This window comes from Somniosus microcephalus, chromosome 11, assembly GCF_052327205.1.
Source record: "Somniosus microcephalus isolate GS21.2 chromosome 11, FLI_Smic_1.0, whole genome shotgun sequence".
In the NCBI taxonomy this organism is placed as follows: Eukaryota; Metazoa; Chordata; class Chondrichthyes; order Squaliformes; family Somniosidae; genus Somniosus; species Somniosus microcephalus.
In genome coordinates, this window is record NC_140997.1 from 215,921,478 (window position 1) to 215,937,053 (window position 15,576).

At 43.4% G+C, this 15,576-nt stretch overlaps 1 protein-coding gene across 4 annotated transcripts in view; it reads left to right on the forward strand.

The window, feature by feature from the left end:
* mtmr14 (myotubularin related protein 14) overlaps positions 1 to 15,576 on the forward strand; it is a 102,926-nt gene that overhangs the window by 52,612 nt on the left and 34,738 nt on the right. For 3 of the 4 annotated variants that reach the window (XM_086001943.1, XM_086001946.1, XM_086001945.1), the window contains exons 8-11: positions 2,220 to 2,290; positions 4,780 to 4,854; positions 13,418 to 13,484; positions 13,707 to 13,792. In XM_086001943.1, coding sequence (XP_085858069.1) covers positions 2,220 to 2,290; positions 4,780 to 4,854; positions 13,418 to 13,484; positions 13,707 to 13,792 — 299 coding nt within the window. The remainder of the gene's footprint in view (positions 1 to 2,219; positions 2,291 to 4,779; positions 4,855 to 13,417; positions 13,485 to 13,706; positions 13,793 to 15,576) is intronic. The other variant, XM_086001944.1, reaches the window with a different exon arrangement.

A 15,576-nucleotide genomic window follows, 5' to 3' on the forward strand; every position in this document is an offset into this window, starting at 1 on the left:
TCCAATTGTTTACAAAATAATCTGATTTAACCCATGAATTCTCCAACTTATTGTTTGTTTAACTGTTATCACACATGCATTTCTGCCCAGGTATAGATGTAAAGGAAGAAAGACTTGCATTTATATAGCACCTTTCACGATCTTGGGACGTCCCAAAGCGCTTTACAGCCAATTAAGTTCTTTTGTAGTATAGTCACTATCGTAATGTAGGAAACACAGCAGTCAATTTGCACACAGCAAGCTCCCACAAACAGCAATGTGATAATTACATAGGATATGCAAAGAAAGAAAGACTTGCATTTATGCAGCACAGAAACAGGCCATTCGGCCCAACCAGTCCATGTTTATGCTCCACTTGAGCCTTCTCCCGCCTTTCCTCATCTAACTCTATCAGCATAACCTTCTATTCCCTTTTCCCTCATATGCTTATCTAGCCTCCTGTTAAATGCATCTATACTATTTGCTTCAACCACTCCCTGTGGTAGCGAGTTCCACATTCTCACCACTCTCTGGGTAAAGAAGTTTCTTCTGGATTCCCTATTTGATTTCTTGGTGACTATCTTGTAATGATGGCCTCAAGTTATGCTCTTCCTCACAAGTGGAAACACTCTCTCTGTGTACTCTCTCAAAACCTTTCATAATTTTAAAGACTTCTATTAGGTCACCCCTCAGCCTTTTTTTCAAGAGAAAAGAGACCCAGCCTGTTCATCCTTTCCTGGTAGGTATAACATCGCATTTCTGGTATCATCATCTCCAGTGCCTCTATATCTTTTTTATATTATGGTGACCAGAATTGTACACAGTACTCCAAGTGTGGTCTAACCAAGGTTCAATGCAAGTTTAGCATAACTTCTCTACTTTTCAATTCTCTCCCTCTAGAAATAAACCCTAGTGCTTGGTTTGCCTTTTTTATGACCTTGTTAACCTGTGTCGCAACTTTTAGTGATTTGTGTATTTGTACTCCGAGATCCCTTTGTTCCTCTACCCCACCTAGACTCGCACCCTCCAAGTAATGCGTGACCTCCCTATTCTTCCTACCAAAATGTAATGCCTCACATTTATCTGTGTTGAAATTCATTTGCCAATTATATGCCCATTCTGCAAGTTTATTAATGTTTTCCTGTAATTTGTTGCAGTCGTCCTCAGTATTGAAATTTGGTGTCATCCGCAAATTTAGAAATTGTGTTTTTGATTCCAAAGTCTAAATCTAAAATATAAATTGTGAACAGCAGTGGTCCCAGCACTGGTCCTTGTGGAACACCACAACCCACCTTCTGCCACTGTGAATAGCTACCCTTTACCCCTACTCTCTGCTTTCTGTCCTGAAGCCAGCTAGCTACCCATTCTGCTACTTGTCCCCTGACTCCACATTCTCTGACCTTATTCATTAGTCTATTATGGGGTACCTTATCGAAGGCCTTTTGAAAATCTAGATAAATTACATCTACTGCATCACCCTTGACTACTCTCTGTTACTGCTTCAAAAATTCAATGAGGTTGGTCAAGCAAGACTTTCCCTTTTGAAATCTATGCTGACTATTCATTATTATATTTTTGGGTTTTAGATGTTCTATTTTGTCCTTTTTAGTAGGGGTTCCATTATTTTTCCTACCACCGATGTTAAGCTGACTGGTCTGTAGTTCCCTGGACTTGTTCGATCTCCCTTCTTAAATATAGGTATTACGTTAGCTATCCACCAGTCCTCTGGCACTACACCTTTTTCTAATGAATTATTAAATATGCATAGTAATGCCTCTGCTACCTCTTTCCTAGATTCTTTTAAAATGCACGGATGTAATCCATCCGGACTGGGGTTTTATCCTGAGTTTGATTCGTTTATTTAATATATCTCTCTTTATTTTAAATGCAGTTATCTGATTACTAATCTCAGCATCCGCTGTCATGTCTACCTGTTCTATCTCCCTGGTAAATACTGAAGCAAAGTGATTATTTAATATTTATGCCATCTCTCTATCGCTGCCTGTGGTATTATCCTGTCCATCCCTTAGTGGCCCTATTCCCATCCTGACCTTTTTTTATTTATATGCCTGAAAAATATTTTACTATTTTGTTTTATGTTCCTTGATAATTTAATTTCATAGTTCCTCTAATGACCAGATAGTCTGTTTGTGTTGTTGGTTGAGGGATAAATATTGGTTAGGACACAGAGAAGGCATCGTTATAATAGCAATTACAGTTTTCTTTTACCTTGTCTGCAGGTTGTGAATTTTTTAAAGACTACAAGGATCGAGATTACACGGCTGAAGGGCTGGTGTTCAACTGGAACCAGGTGAGCTTATAACTATGGGAGGCGTGCGAGTAGAAACAGACTTTGCTCACAACCTGTTCACATTGGGTTTTTTTCTCTCCACCAACGCCCTTTTTCCCCTGCCATTCACAATCACGAGACACAAGTATATGTAATTATAATAGATTACTGATTGAGGAGGAAGTTTTGCGTGGCGGCCAAATTATCGATACCACAGATAATGTTTTTGCCCTCTGCACCTTGTGTAATGGGAACATGTGCAGGTACAACTGCGAAAACTGCACACTGCCTGGTCAGATCTGGGGTTTGACCAGTGGTGTGGTGCCAACCCCAGAAGCAGGTATTGGCTGTGATGGATGACGTTTTTCTACAATGAATCCTAGTTGACGTCAGAACCAAGAGTGTGTAGACAAATGCATTTTAACAGTTCCCACTTGCTAAAGGGAGAAATCTAAATGAGTTTGTCTGACATCCATTACAGCAGCACCATAACATAGTTGAACTATTTCAACAACAACCTGCATTTATTGATCACCTTTAACAAAGAACATCCCAAGGTGCTTAATACAGGTTTAATCAGGCAAATATTTACTTTATTGACATTGAATTCCATCTGCCACTGTTTAGCCCATTCCTCCATCTTATCAACATCCCTTTGATCATCTAACAAATTAACTATACTTCCTCTTTTGGTATCCTCCTGAAAATGTTGGCACCATTTGCCCTAGGCCTATATCCAAATCATTGGTGTACACAGGAAACAGAACTGGAACCCGGGGGCCACCACTACCCACTTCCAACTACTCTGCAAAAACTGCACTTAACTCTTATTCTCTCTTTCTCTTCTAACCAAATTTTAATCCAAGTTGTTATCTTCTCCCTAATTTTTTAAAAATTCATTCCTGGGTTATGGGCATTGCTGGCAAGGCCAGCATTTATTGCCCATTCCTAATTGCCCTTGTGAAGGTGGTGGTGAGCCGTCTTCTTGAACCGCATCAGTCCATGTGGTGAAGGTACTCCCACAGTGCTATTAGGGAGGGAATTCCAGGATTTTGACCCAGCAACGATGAAGGAGCGGCGATATATTTCCAAGTCAGGATGGTGTGTGACTTGGAGGTGTTGCTGAAGAAGCCTTGGCGAGTTGCTGCAGTGCATCTTGTAGAGGGTACACACTGCAGCCATGGTACGCCGGTGGTGGAGGGAGTGAATGTTTAAGGTGGTGGATGGGGTGCCAATCAAGCACGATGCTTTGTCCTGGATGGTGTCGAGCTTCTTGAGAGTTGTTGGAGCTGCACTCACCCAGGCAAGTGGGGAGTATTCCATCACACTCCTGACTTGTGCCTTGTAGATGGTGGAAAGGCTTTGGGGAGTCGGGAAGTGAGTCACTCTCCACAGAATATCCAGCCTCTGACCTGCTCTTGTTGCCACAGTATTTATGTGGCTGGTCCAGTTAAGTTTCTGGTCAATGGTGACCCCCCACCCCCCCCCCCCCCCCCCCCACCCCCAGGATGTTGATGGTGGGGGATTCGAGGATGGTAATGCCATTGAATTTTAAGGGGAGGTGGTTAGACTCTCTCTCGTTGGAGATGGTCATTGCCTGGCACTTGTGTGGCGCAAATGTTAATTGTCACTTATCAGCCCAAGCCTCTTCCAATTCCATACCTCTTAACTTTCTCTAGTAATCACCCATGCGGTATCTTATTAAAAACTTTCCTAAAGTCCATGCACACCACATCCCCTGCATTCCCCATCTACCAAGCATGCTACCTCCTCAAAGAATTCTATGAGGTTTGTCAAGAATGATCGACCCCTTTTCAAATCCATGCTGGCTATTCTAACTATTTTCTCTTTAATTAGATATGTAATAATGTCATCCTTAATTAAAGACTCAAATTTTCCCGACCACAGATGGTAAGCTAACTGGTCTATAATTACCCAGATTAGTTCTTAATTTTTTAAAATGGGCCCACTACATTGGCCACTCTCCAGAACTCCAGCACATATCCACACTCAATAGAGCCCTGAAATATAGTTTCTAGGAATTCTACAATTTCCTCTCTCGTGATCCTAGGATGTATCCCGTCAGGCCCTGGTGCTTTGTCTTCCCTTAGCCTAACTTAGCTAAAAAAAAAATCCTTTTATTCATCATCATATCGATCGCCTTGCTCAACCACTTCAGGATTCACCTCCTCTCCGATATCCTTCTCTTTAGTGCATGTTGGACTGCATTGCAATCCTTCCCGGTTTGAGGGTACACAAGAGGAAAGAAGTAGCCAGATCTACTGCTCGTGCAGTCGTTGACTGCAGCTTGTGAATTGAGTGAAAGAGCTTTCATGAAAAGAAATGGCCCGTATTATGCGTCTCAACTTGTGACTTGCAGGACATTGACCATCATAGCAGCTTCTGCAGCTGTTCTTTGCTATTATCCACTTCCGTTGTAGTCCATGGATTGTATAAAATGGATTGTATTTGTGCAGTAACTTGATTGTTGACCATGTATCTACTTGTAGGATTTTGTTGATGCACCGTTGAATATCCCCCCTTCTCTGACTGAGAATCTGAACATTGACTGGAGGGATTATCAGGTGAGACTGTGCTCCAGTAACACTGGATTCTGGATTCAGAACAAACTTTGTTTTAATCTAGATACTTTTCCCGTTTTCACGGGTTGACATTGGGTAACACCGATCCAAGAAAATGCTAGGTATTGGGGGTCAGGGGAATACCTTTGTGCTAGGCAGATCTATGTTTGAGTATTGGGTCCAATTATGGTCACTTAGACACAAAGGAGACACTCCGCTTTAGTGAAAAAAACCTTAACTTCTCAAGTCTCTCTTCATAATTACAACCACTCATCCCTGGTAATATCCTAGTGAACCTACAATTCAATTCCATTCAATTTTATTTGTCATATATGCAGCAGACGTGTGTACTGCACAATGAAATGTTGATTTTTACGAGCCATCCCATGCACTGTCCCCTGTAATTTTGTTTTGGGGCGCACAGCCCAGTCAAACGTCCGCACATGACCGTTTTTTTTTAATTTAAAAACTGGCTCACCAGCTGCGTGGGACCCCTGGAGCACCCTGCAGCTTAAAGGGAACATTTGCTTTCAGTTCCTCCTTGTAATGGGGTGACCAGACTGTACACAGTACTCTGACTGCAACCTGACTTCTCTCACTTCCATGCCACCCCACAGCCTATCTGTTAAAAGAAGCTTTATAACATCCATTAAAATACCCTTGGCAGCTTAGAGTGGTTTTAGATTAGAATACTGTCGCCAACTGCAGACACAATTCTTTGTTGTTTGCTAGATTCCTTAGTATAAACATGCATTAAAAAATGTGGGACTACAAATCTCTCATCAGATTAAAGTACAGTATCTTGTTCCAGTAAAAGAGAGCCAGTCTTGTGTATTGGCACTGTCTATAGCAATCTGGTCTCCACAACATCAGTTTTGAACCCAGTGGGCTTAGAGACTGGCTGCCTGACAGAAATGCTAAAAAGGCGAGAGGAGCACATGGAGGTTCTTCTCCCAAAATGGGGACAAGTTTTTTTTTTAACATAAAGGCTCTTTCATATTGCCTAGTTAATTTCCCTCCTCTCATGGAAAAGTGACCTGTGTGCATTGTGGTGTATGTGCCTTTAAGAGCCCCAGGTGTGCTGTAATGCCGGTAATTGCCACTCGGGCTATATAAGCCTGTACATTGTGTATATCCGTTAGAACCCCCCCCCCCCCCCCCCCCAGACTTTGCTTAGTAAATACCTATGAACCAACTCCTGTCTTCAGTGTCTTTATCAACACACGGACACTACAGTGGCGACGAAGTGGAAACGGACTTACCTGCAATTCGGCAGCACCTCAAGGACATCGATTCCTCGGGCGCCCAGAAGACTCAAGGAAGTGAGAGAAGCTGTGGTTTCACCAGCTGGCCAAGCTGGTGGCAGGTACTGCGCTAATCCTTCCTGGGCATCAGGCTGGGGCTCCAGCAGCTGGCTCTACAGCTGAGACAGGCAGTGAAATCGGAGGCAAGCAATAACGGACTGGGAGGGAGCACTCGGGAGACGGCCGGCGCGGCAAGCAGGTCAGAGTTCAGACCTCCGGCGGGAACAAGTCTCCAACAGTAAATAAAAAAATTTAAAAAAAAAAAGAGAACGGAAACCGCAGTAAACAGCGTTGTTATCGGCAGCAGCGGCGGGAAAGCGTGGGAAGCGCCATATCTTTGCTACAGAAAAGGAAAAAAAAACGCGGGAAGCGCCATATCTTTTCTGAAATGCCTAAATCTGGTAATATTGATGCTTTTGACAGCGAAATAGAGGATTGGACCACATACGTGGAAAGAGTAGAGGTTTATTGCACTGCAAATGGAATAGAAGATGAAAAAAAAAGCTTCAGTACTTCTGAACTTAATGGGCGCAAAGACATACGGGCTGTTACGAAATTTAATCACTCCAGCCAAACCAAAGGACAAGAATTTTAAAGAAATTGTTGATACCCTGCAGGAACACTTAAACCCAACGCCGCTGCTGATAGCGGAACGATTCAAGTTCTTCAAGAGAAATCAACACAAGAATGAAAGTAACGCTGATTACCTAACCGAATTAAGAAAGCTATCAAAGTACTGCCAATTCGGGGCAGGACTATCAGATTATCTTCGAGACAAATTCGTTTGCGGTCTCTTAAGTGAAGGAACACAAAAAAGACTGCTTTCTGAAAAAGATTTAACATTGGACAAAGCTTTCAGTATGGCTGTATCATACGAAGCAGCAGCAAAAGGAGCTGCAGAGATACAACAAAAGACACAGGACTTCGGCACCCATGAAATGACACAGGGTTTCGAAAGATGTTATCGCTGCGGCAGATCCACCCATAACCAGAGGGACTGCTGGTTCAAGGACAAAGCATGCAGGCAATGCGGAAAGATTGGACACATTGCACAGGTATGCCGATCTGGACAAAATAAATCCACAGACAGAAAAAAAAAACAATAAAGAAAAGTACCGGAAGGTACAAATGATGACGGACAGTAGCTCCGAAGACCAGAAGAGCGATAGCGACTTCGAAAACAAGAGACTAAGCTGTCTCAAATTACATAATGTACTTGCCAAAGATGATTACCAAACCATTTGGGTTACCCTCACAATAGCAGGGTCCCCAGTTAAAATGGAGCTAGATACAGGATCAGCTCTAACCGTAATAAATCGACGGGATTACGAGAGGCTATTTTCGCATATATACCTCTAAAAGACACATCCATTATCTTAAAAACATATACGGGGCAGAAAGTATACCCCAAAGGAAAAATAAGGGTGCCTGTTGTATACAACGGCAAAGAAATACAAAAGTTGTATTTATACATTCTACAAGATGGTGGTCCACCGTTGTTGGGACGTGAATGAATCAGGAAGATACGTTTAGACTGGCACTCCATTCAGGCACTGACGGTAACCAGTAAGGAAAAAAACAATGATGACATCATACCTGAACGATTAAAAGACATCTTGGCCAACGCCAAAGTGTTCCAAGAGAAACTAGGAACCTTGAAAGGCATCACCGCCTCAAATAAAAGTGGAAGATGCAGCAATTCCCAAATTTTTTAAGGCAAGACCGGTGCCATACGCAATACGTCCAGCAGTCGAGGCAGAGCTGGAGAATTTGGAAAAAGCAGGCGTATTATCCAAAATAGATTGGAGCGAATGGGCAACACTCATCGTTCCAGTCATTAAAAAAGCATTGAATAAAGATAAATCTGAAGAACAGAGAAAAATTCGCATCTGTGGTGACTTCAAGGTGACTGTAAACCCGGTCCTTCACACAGTACAGTATCCTCTTCCGAGGATAGAAGATATTTTCGCCTCACTATCCGGAGGGAAACGTTTCACCAAAATTGACTTGGCACAGGCATATCTACAGATGGAGGTTGAGGAGGCCTCTAAAAAGTATCTCACGATAAACACACACAAAGGCCTGTACCAGTACAATCGACTGGTTTTTGGAGTAGCATCAGCTCCAGCTATCTGGCAAAGAGCTATGGAGCAAGTCCTGCAAGGGATTCCGGGGACTCAATGCTACCTAGACGACATCCTTGTAACAGGAGAAAACGACAACGAGCACCGTGCCAACTTGGAGCAGGTGCTCACTAGGCTGAAAGAACGGGGCCTACGAGCGAATCGCCCCAAGTGCGAATTTTTCCAAAATCAGATATCGTATTGTGGCCACATAATTAATAATGAAGGGTTGCATAAGTCACCTGAAAAAATTGAAGCGGTTATAAAAGCCCCAGCACCTGAAAATGTTTCACAATTAAGGTCATTCCTGGGATTAATAAATTACTATCATAAATTTTTACCAAACTTATCAACTCTTCTACACCCTCTTAATGAACTTCTACAAACAGGAGTGATTTGGAAATGGAATGAAGACTGTAAACGTGCCTGCCATAAATGCAAAGACTTAATCACATCCGAAGAAGTTTTGGCTCATTACAACCCATCACTGCAAATCAGACTGGCGTGCGATACATAGATACATAGATACATAGAAGATAGGAGCAGGAGTAGGCCATTCGGCCCTTCGTGCCTGCTCCGCCATTCGATGAGATCATGGCTGATCCTTTAATTCAGTATCCCGTCCCCGCCTTCTCTCCGTAACCCTTAACCCCTTTTGCCCGTAGAAATATATCTAATTCCCTCTTAAATATATTTAATGAGCTGGCGTACACTGCCCTCTGTGGCAATGAGTTCCACAGGTTCACCACTCTCTGAGTGAAGAAATTCCCCCTCATCTCTGTCCTAAATGGCTTAGCCCTTATCCTTAAATTATGTCCTCTAGTTCTGTTCTCACCCGCCAAGGGAAACATTCCTTCTGCATCCAGTCTGTCTAGACCTGTCAGAATTTTATACACTTCTATGAGGTCCCCTCTCAATCTTCTAAACTCCAGTGTGTACATCCCTAAACTACATAGTCTCTCCTCATAGGTCATTCCCGCCATTCCTGGTATCAGCCTGGTGAATCGCCGCTGCACCCCCTCCATGGCAAGAACATCCTTCCTCAGATGAGGCGACCAAAACTGTACACAGTACTCGAGGTGTGGTCTCACCAGTGCCCTGTACAGCTGCAGCAAGGTATCCCTGTTCCTGTATTCTAACCCTTTTGCTATGAAGGCCAGCATACCGTTTGCCTTCTTGACCGCCTGTTGCACCTGCATGCTCGCCTTCAGTGACTGGTGTACAAGAACACCCAGGTCTCTCTGTACTTCCCCCTCTCCCAATCTATTGCCATTTAAATAATAATTTGCCCTCCCGTTCCTGCACCCAAGGTGGATAACTTCGCACTTGTCCACATTATAGTGCATCTGCCATTTATCCGCCCAATCGCCCAGTCTGTCCAAATCGCTCTGGAGCTTCCTGGTCTCTTCCTCTGAGCCCACCCCCCCTCCTAGTTTAGTGTCGTCTGCAAATTTGGAAATGCTGCATCCGACTCCCTGATCCAGGTCATTAATGTAAATTGTGAACAGCTGGGGGCCCAGGACAGATCCCTGTGGTACCCCACTTGTTACTGCCTGCCATTCAGAAAATGAGCCGTTTATTCCAACTCTCTGTTTTCTATCTGACAGCCAGTTCCCTATCCACGCCAAAACTTTCCCCTTTATCCCATGAGCCTCAATTTTCCATGCTAATCTTTTATGTGGGACCTTATCGAAGGCCTTTTGGAAGTCCCCTTACGGCATAGGAGCAGTATTATCCCATAAATTCCCTGATGGCTCAGAACGGCCGATAGCTTTTGCATCACGCTCATTAAACTCAGCTAAGCGTAACTGCCCAAATCGACAGGGAAGCACTCAGCCTGGTATGGGGAGTGAAGAAATTCAACCATTACCTACACGGACAAAAATTTACCTTGTTGACTGACCATCAACCCCTCATCTCCATATTCAACCCTAAAAAAGGTGTTCCCATTATGACCGCGCAAAGGCTACAGAGGTGGTCCCTTTTTCTAGGGGCACACCAATACAACATAGAATACAAAGGGTCAAAACAGCATGGGAATGCTGACGGTTTATCGTGCCTACCGTTGCCAACGGTAGAAGAGGCACCTACAGTAGACCCAGTAGAGATGTTCCACTCTACCATAGTGGAATGTCTACCAGTGACAAATTCTGCCATTGAAAGGGAGACGAGAAATGACCCGACTCTCTCTCGGGTCTACGATTTAACAGTGAAGGGATGGCCAGCACATGGCGAACCACTGTTGCCAGCATTCTCGCAAAGAAGAGAACAGCTGTCAGTGTGCCGAGGAACCTTGATGTGTGGATCCAGAGTGGTGATTCCACCCAAACTCCAGGATAAAGTGCTAAAGGAGCTTCACGAGGGGCATCTGGGTGGAGTGAAAATGAAGAACCTAGCTAGGGCGTTTGTATGGTGGCCAGGTATCGATGGAGACATCGAAGAAATGACCAAGAGCTGCCTAGGATGCCAGAAGGTCCAAAACGCCCCACCACAAGCCCCTCTACATCCATGGGAGTGGCCCTCGTCTCCCTGGTAAAGGGTGCACATCGACTTTGCTGGTCCATTTATGGACTCAATGTTCTTAATCGCGGTTGATGCACACTCCAAGTGGCCGGAGGTAATAAAGATGTCCTCCACCACCACGGAAAAAACCATCACAGTATTAAGGACCATATTTGCCAGGAATGGGCTGCCGGAACAGATATGTTCTGATAATGGACCGCAATTTGTATCCGAAGAATTCAGGAAGTTCTTAAAAAAGAAACAATGGGGTTAAGCACTACACGTCCGCCCCATACCATCCCGCCACCAATGGATTGGCTGAAAGGTTTGTCCAGACCTTCAAGAAGGCCATAAAGGCCATGGGTAATGAAGACATAAAACTTCAGCACAAGGTGGATAACTTCTTATTCGCATACAGGAATGCAACACATATGGTTACCAACCAAACTCCCGCCATGATGTTCTTCAATAGAAACCTAAGATGCCGGCTGGATTTGGTCAAGCCCAACATCAGAAGGGATGTGGAGAACCGGCAGTTTCAAGGCATGAATGAAAGGCCAACTAGAACCTTCCAGATAGGTCAACAAGTTTTGGCCCGGGACTACCGTACCGAGAAATGGCAGCCTGGAACTATCTGCACACGACTAGGACCACTGATGTATACCGTGGACCTCGGAGAAAGCATAATAAGGCGCCATGCTGACCAAATCATAAAGTCATCCGAAAAGGGACAACCTATACCACAACTCTATACATCTAACGATGAAGTAGAGATACCCATATCTACCTCCGATCCGGTGATACTGGAACCCGATGAACCCGACACTGGCATTCAAGCCGAATCAGCCTTGCCAGAAGAACCTACTACACCACCAGAAACTACTACACCCCCGAGGCGTTATCCGGACCGAGTCAGGAAGCCTCCTGAGAGACTGACTTATAATTAATTAACTACAGCAATGTATATTATTTTGCTTATAACAAGTAATTAATAATTATTTAAAATATGATGTACTGGTTAGCTAAAAGGGGAGGAATTGTGGTGTATGTGCCTTTTAAGAGCCCCAGGTGTGCTGTAATGCCGGTAATGGCCACTCGGGCTATATAAGCCTGTATATTGTGTATATCCGTTAGAACCCCCCCCCCAGACTTTGCTTAGTAAATACCTATGAACCAACTCCTGTCTTCAGTGTCTTTATCAACACACGGACACTACATGCATCACCCTCCCTTTATGATTTTAAGTATAGTGCCAGCCATATTGGGCTCCACTGTGGAATGCAGAGACCTAATTGCTTTATGGAAACACAAGAGGAGTAGCTTCATGAGTTTACTTTCCTGAATCTGACTCACTTGATAAGATCATGCATTCATAGGCACGCGTTACTATGGGTCTATAATCCAGTCGATTTCCCAGAGTATGGGAGCATTTATACTATGCAGCGCAGTTGCGCAAGGGAAACCAGCAAGCCCCCTACCAGATGTACTACTACAACATAATGTCACTTTTTAACCTGATGATGGAGACCAGATGATAACTAATACTCGCTGGATAATTTAGACTTGTGTATCACTAAGGATCAGAGATTTACACACACCTATTGCCATATGAAACTGTTTTGGTGTATAGCAACAGGAGTAAATACCGTAGCCATTCACACGTCAAGTATTGGGACAATCCTGAGTTTTAAACCCTGACCACCAGCATGCCAGGGAAACTGGGTGTGTGGGTCCATAAAAACATTTTATGGTTTTGTTTTTAATGTTGTAATACCAGATTCTTATCACTGGAGGGCATCTGTGAGGTTGAAGCTTCCTCTACTGGCAGCAAACAGGCACTGCAGCATTTTTGTTAACTCATGGGGCAACAGATCATTTAGAATCATACAATAGTACAGCACAGAAGGAGGCCATTCAGCCCATCGAGTTTGCGCCAGCTCTTTCGAAGAACAAACCAGTTAGTCCCACTCCCTGACACTTTCCCCATATCCCTGCAATTTTTTCTGCTTCAAGTATTTATCCAATTCTCTTTTGAAGGCTGCTATTGAATCTGTAACCTTGGGTAAAAAAGTTTTTCCTCATGACGTCTCTGATTCTTTTGCCAATCACCTTAAATCTGTGCCATCTGGTTATCGATCCTTCAGCCATTGGAAACAGTTTCTCTTCATTTACTCTGTCTAAATCCTTCATGATTTTAAACACCTTTCAAATGTCCTCTTCGCCTTCTCTGCTCCAAGGAGAACAACCCTAGCTTCTCCAGTCTATCCAAGTAATTGTAGTCCCTTATCCCTGATCCCTGGAACTATTCCAGCCAATTTCTTCTGTACCCTCTCCAAAGCTTTCACTCCCTTCCTAAAGTGTGGTGCCCCGAATTGGACACAATACTCCAGCTGGGGCCGAACTAGTGTGTTATATAGGTTTAGCATATATTTGTGTTTTCCTGGTTTCTGTTCTTATAAAGTACATTTTTGCAACTTATTTCTGAAATGTCAGTATGTAGATAGCCTTTTAACCACTGCATTATCAGACTGCAATCTTCTCTCCCAAGCCCATACCCCAAATGAAAGTCCAAAACTTGTACATCTGTCTTTCTGGTCATGTCAGGATAACATTATTTCTTGTTACCTCTCTATATAGTCCTGGGACCTTGTTCAACAGTCACAGAATTACCTGAAGCTGCTTATTCATACAATAAATCGGGACGGTAAGTCTAGGTTTTGATTGACAGTTTGACTGCTTGCTAATGATGCGATAATCTAGGATCAAAGCCTCCTCTCTCCTGATGGAGTGGTGCAGTGTTTTTCAACATTGTCCTTTAAGCTCTTGTGCAGAGGGTGGCTCTTTAAACTTGATTTATAATTTGTTATCTAAATTTTATCCTTGATGGTGAGGCCCTATTCTAATCTTGGTTCCTTTCTTCTGACAGAAGACAGTGGTTTGTTAGTGCACTGTATTTCTGGCTGGGATCGAACTCCACTCTTTATCTCTCTCCTTCGTGTCTCGCTGTGGGCTGTAAGTATACATGCTCTTAGCTTTTCTCAACAGTAAATGTTATTGAGATGTCAGAAAACATCACACTCGTATTTAGCGGGATACTTTTAATCAGTATTTTAATTACCAGTATGTTTACATTAATCCTTTGTCTAGCATTTAAATATTCTTTGAAACTCTAATGCTCAGTTTCTACTAAACAGTATCCTAGTGATAAATATGTTCTGGCAGTTACTGGGTTTTCAGGTTTTTTTCAAGTTATGGAGCAGAACATTTTTAAAAAATCAACTGCCGGTTCAGTGTTGATCTGCTATCCTCAGGTTTCAGTAGCTGCTTTTACATTATTGAGGTTTTTTTTTGTGTTGCTGTTGGGGAGTGATTGCTCTCCCCCGTTACATTTGGTGCTAGGGTGCTGGGCTCTGTTTTGCGTCCAGCCCATTTGTCCTTCTCCAGGTGTTGGTTCCATGAACTTTCAGTTCTGAGGGGCCACACTGGAGCACACAGAGATTTTAACCCTACTCGCTCAGCAGAAACCTGGCAGGCGGGCAGTGAAAATCGCCCTGGCTCTTACCTGTCCGAAAGCCGCCACGGTCGCAACATCTGCAATTTTAACCTGCTCTCCCGAGCAGGCGGCAAGGACACGCCCGCAGCCAACGGGGTCCTGCTTCACGGCCCGATGACATCATTGAGACCCGACTGTAATTTTAACTCTGGCCTGAGCAGGGAGTCCACCTGGAGTTAAAATTGGGGCCAATATTATTTTAGAAACCATTTAAATTCTCTCCTGAAAGAAAATAGAGGGTAAAATAATGATCATAGAACCTGCTGTTGAATCCCCAGTCATGATTAGCATTACAGTGCAGTCATTCAAAGTGCAAATGCAGGGCACAGGCTCTGCTGAAGCAAGCAGCCTTCACTCAATGCCAGATTCATAGACCCAATGGTGGGAGTAATATGTGTCTGCAGTCAGCTGTGCTCCTGTAATGAAATGGGACCTAGAAGTTATCCAGTTTACTTGCGTTTGGCTGAAAAAGGCACTCGCATTCTCCAGCTGTGGTGGATGAGATTATTTGTTCATTGGACCGCATCGTTTCACCTTTTGTTTTTCTGTTGAAATTCCTCACACTTGTCTTTTTGAACATAAGAATTCTGACTAATAGGCAGAGGCCATTTGGCTCAACAAAGTTGCTCCCTTTGATTAATCAACCCCACCTATCCATCATCTCGTTCTAATCCATCAATCTCTTCTCTTCTCCAGAAATGCACCTAATTATGTCAAACCCAATTATACTGCCCACTTCAGTTGCTTGCCTGGTAACTTATTCCACAAATCTATTGTCCTTTTGGGTGGAAATGTTCTGCTTGACTTCCCTTCTGGCCTGTAATTTTCTAGTTTTCAACTTGTATTTCATGGTATTTGAACCCTTCACCATTGCACATAGTTTTACCTGGACCAGTTCTGTCAATTTCAGTTGCATAATCTTCAAAATTTCAAAGTCAGGTTACCTCAAAGATCCTTTCCAAGTATGGTAAATAAAATTCCTTAACTTTTTCCTCTAACTTAAATTTTTGCCACCTGGAATCGTCTGCATTGCTTGCCTGTTCATTCCCAAAGACAATGAGTAATCCATCAACATCTACCCTCAATTATAACACCGCCCTTGGGTGTGGAGCTTCTTGCATTTCCTATTATAATAAGGCACGTGCTGTACAGCGCAGAATAAAATTAAGTCATGGCTCTTCTAATGGAAATATTCAAGGCGGGGTGATGTAGAAATCACAAGCTACTTTACACTTAGTAAAAG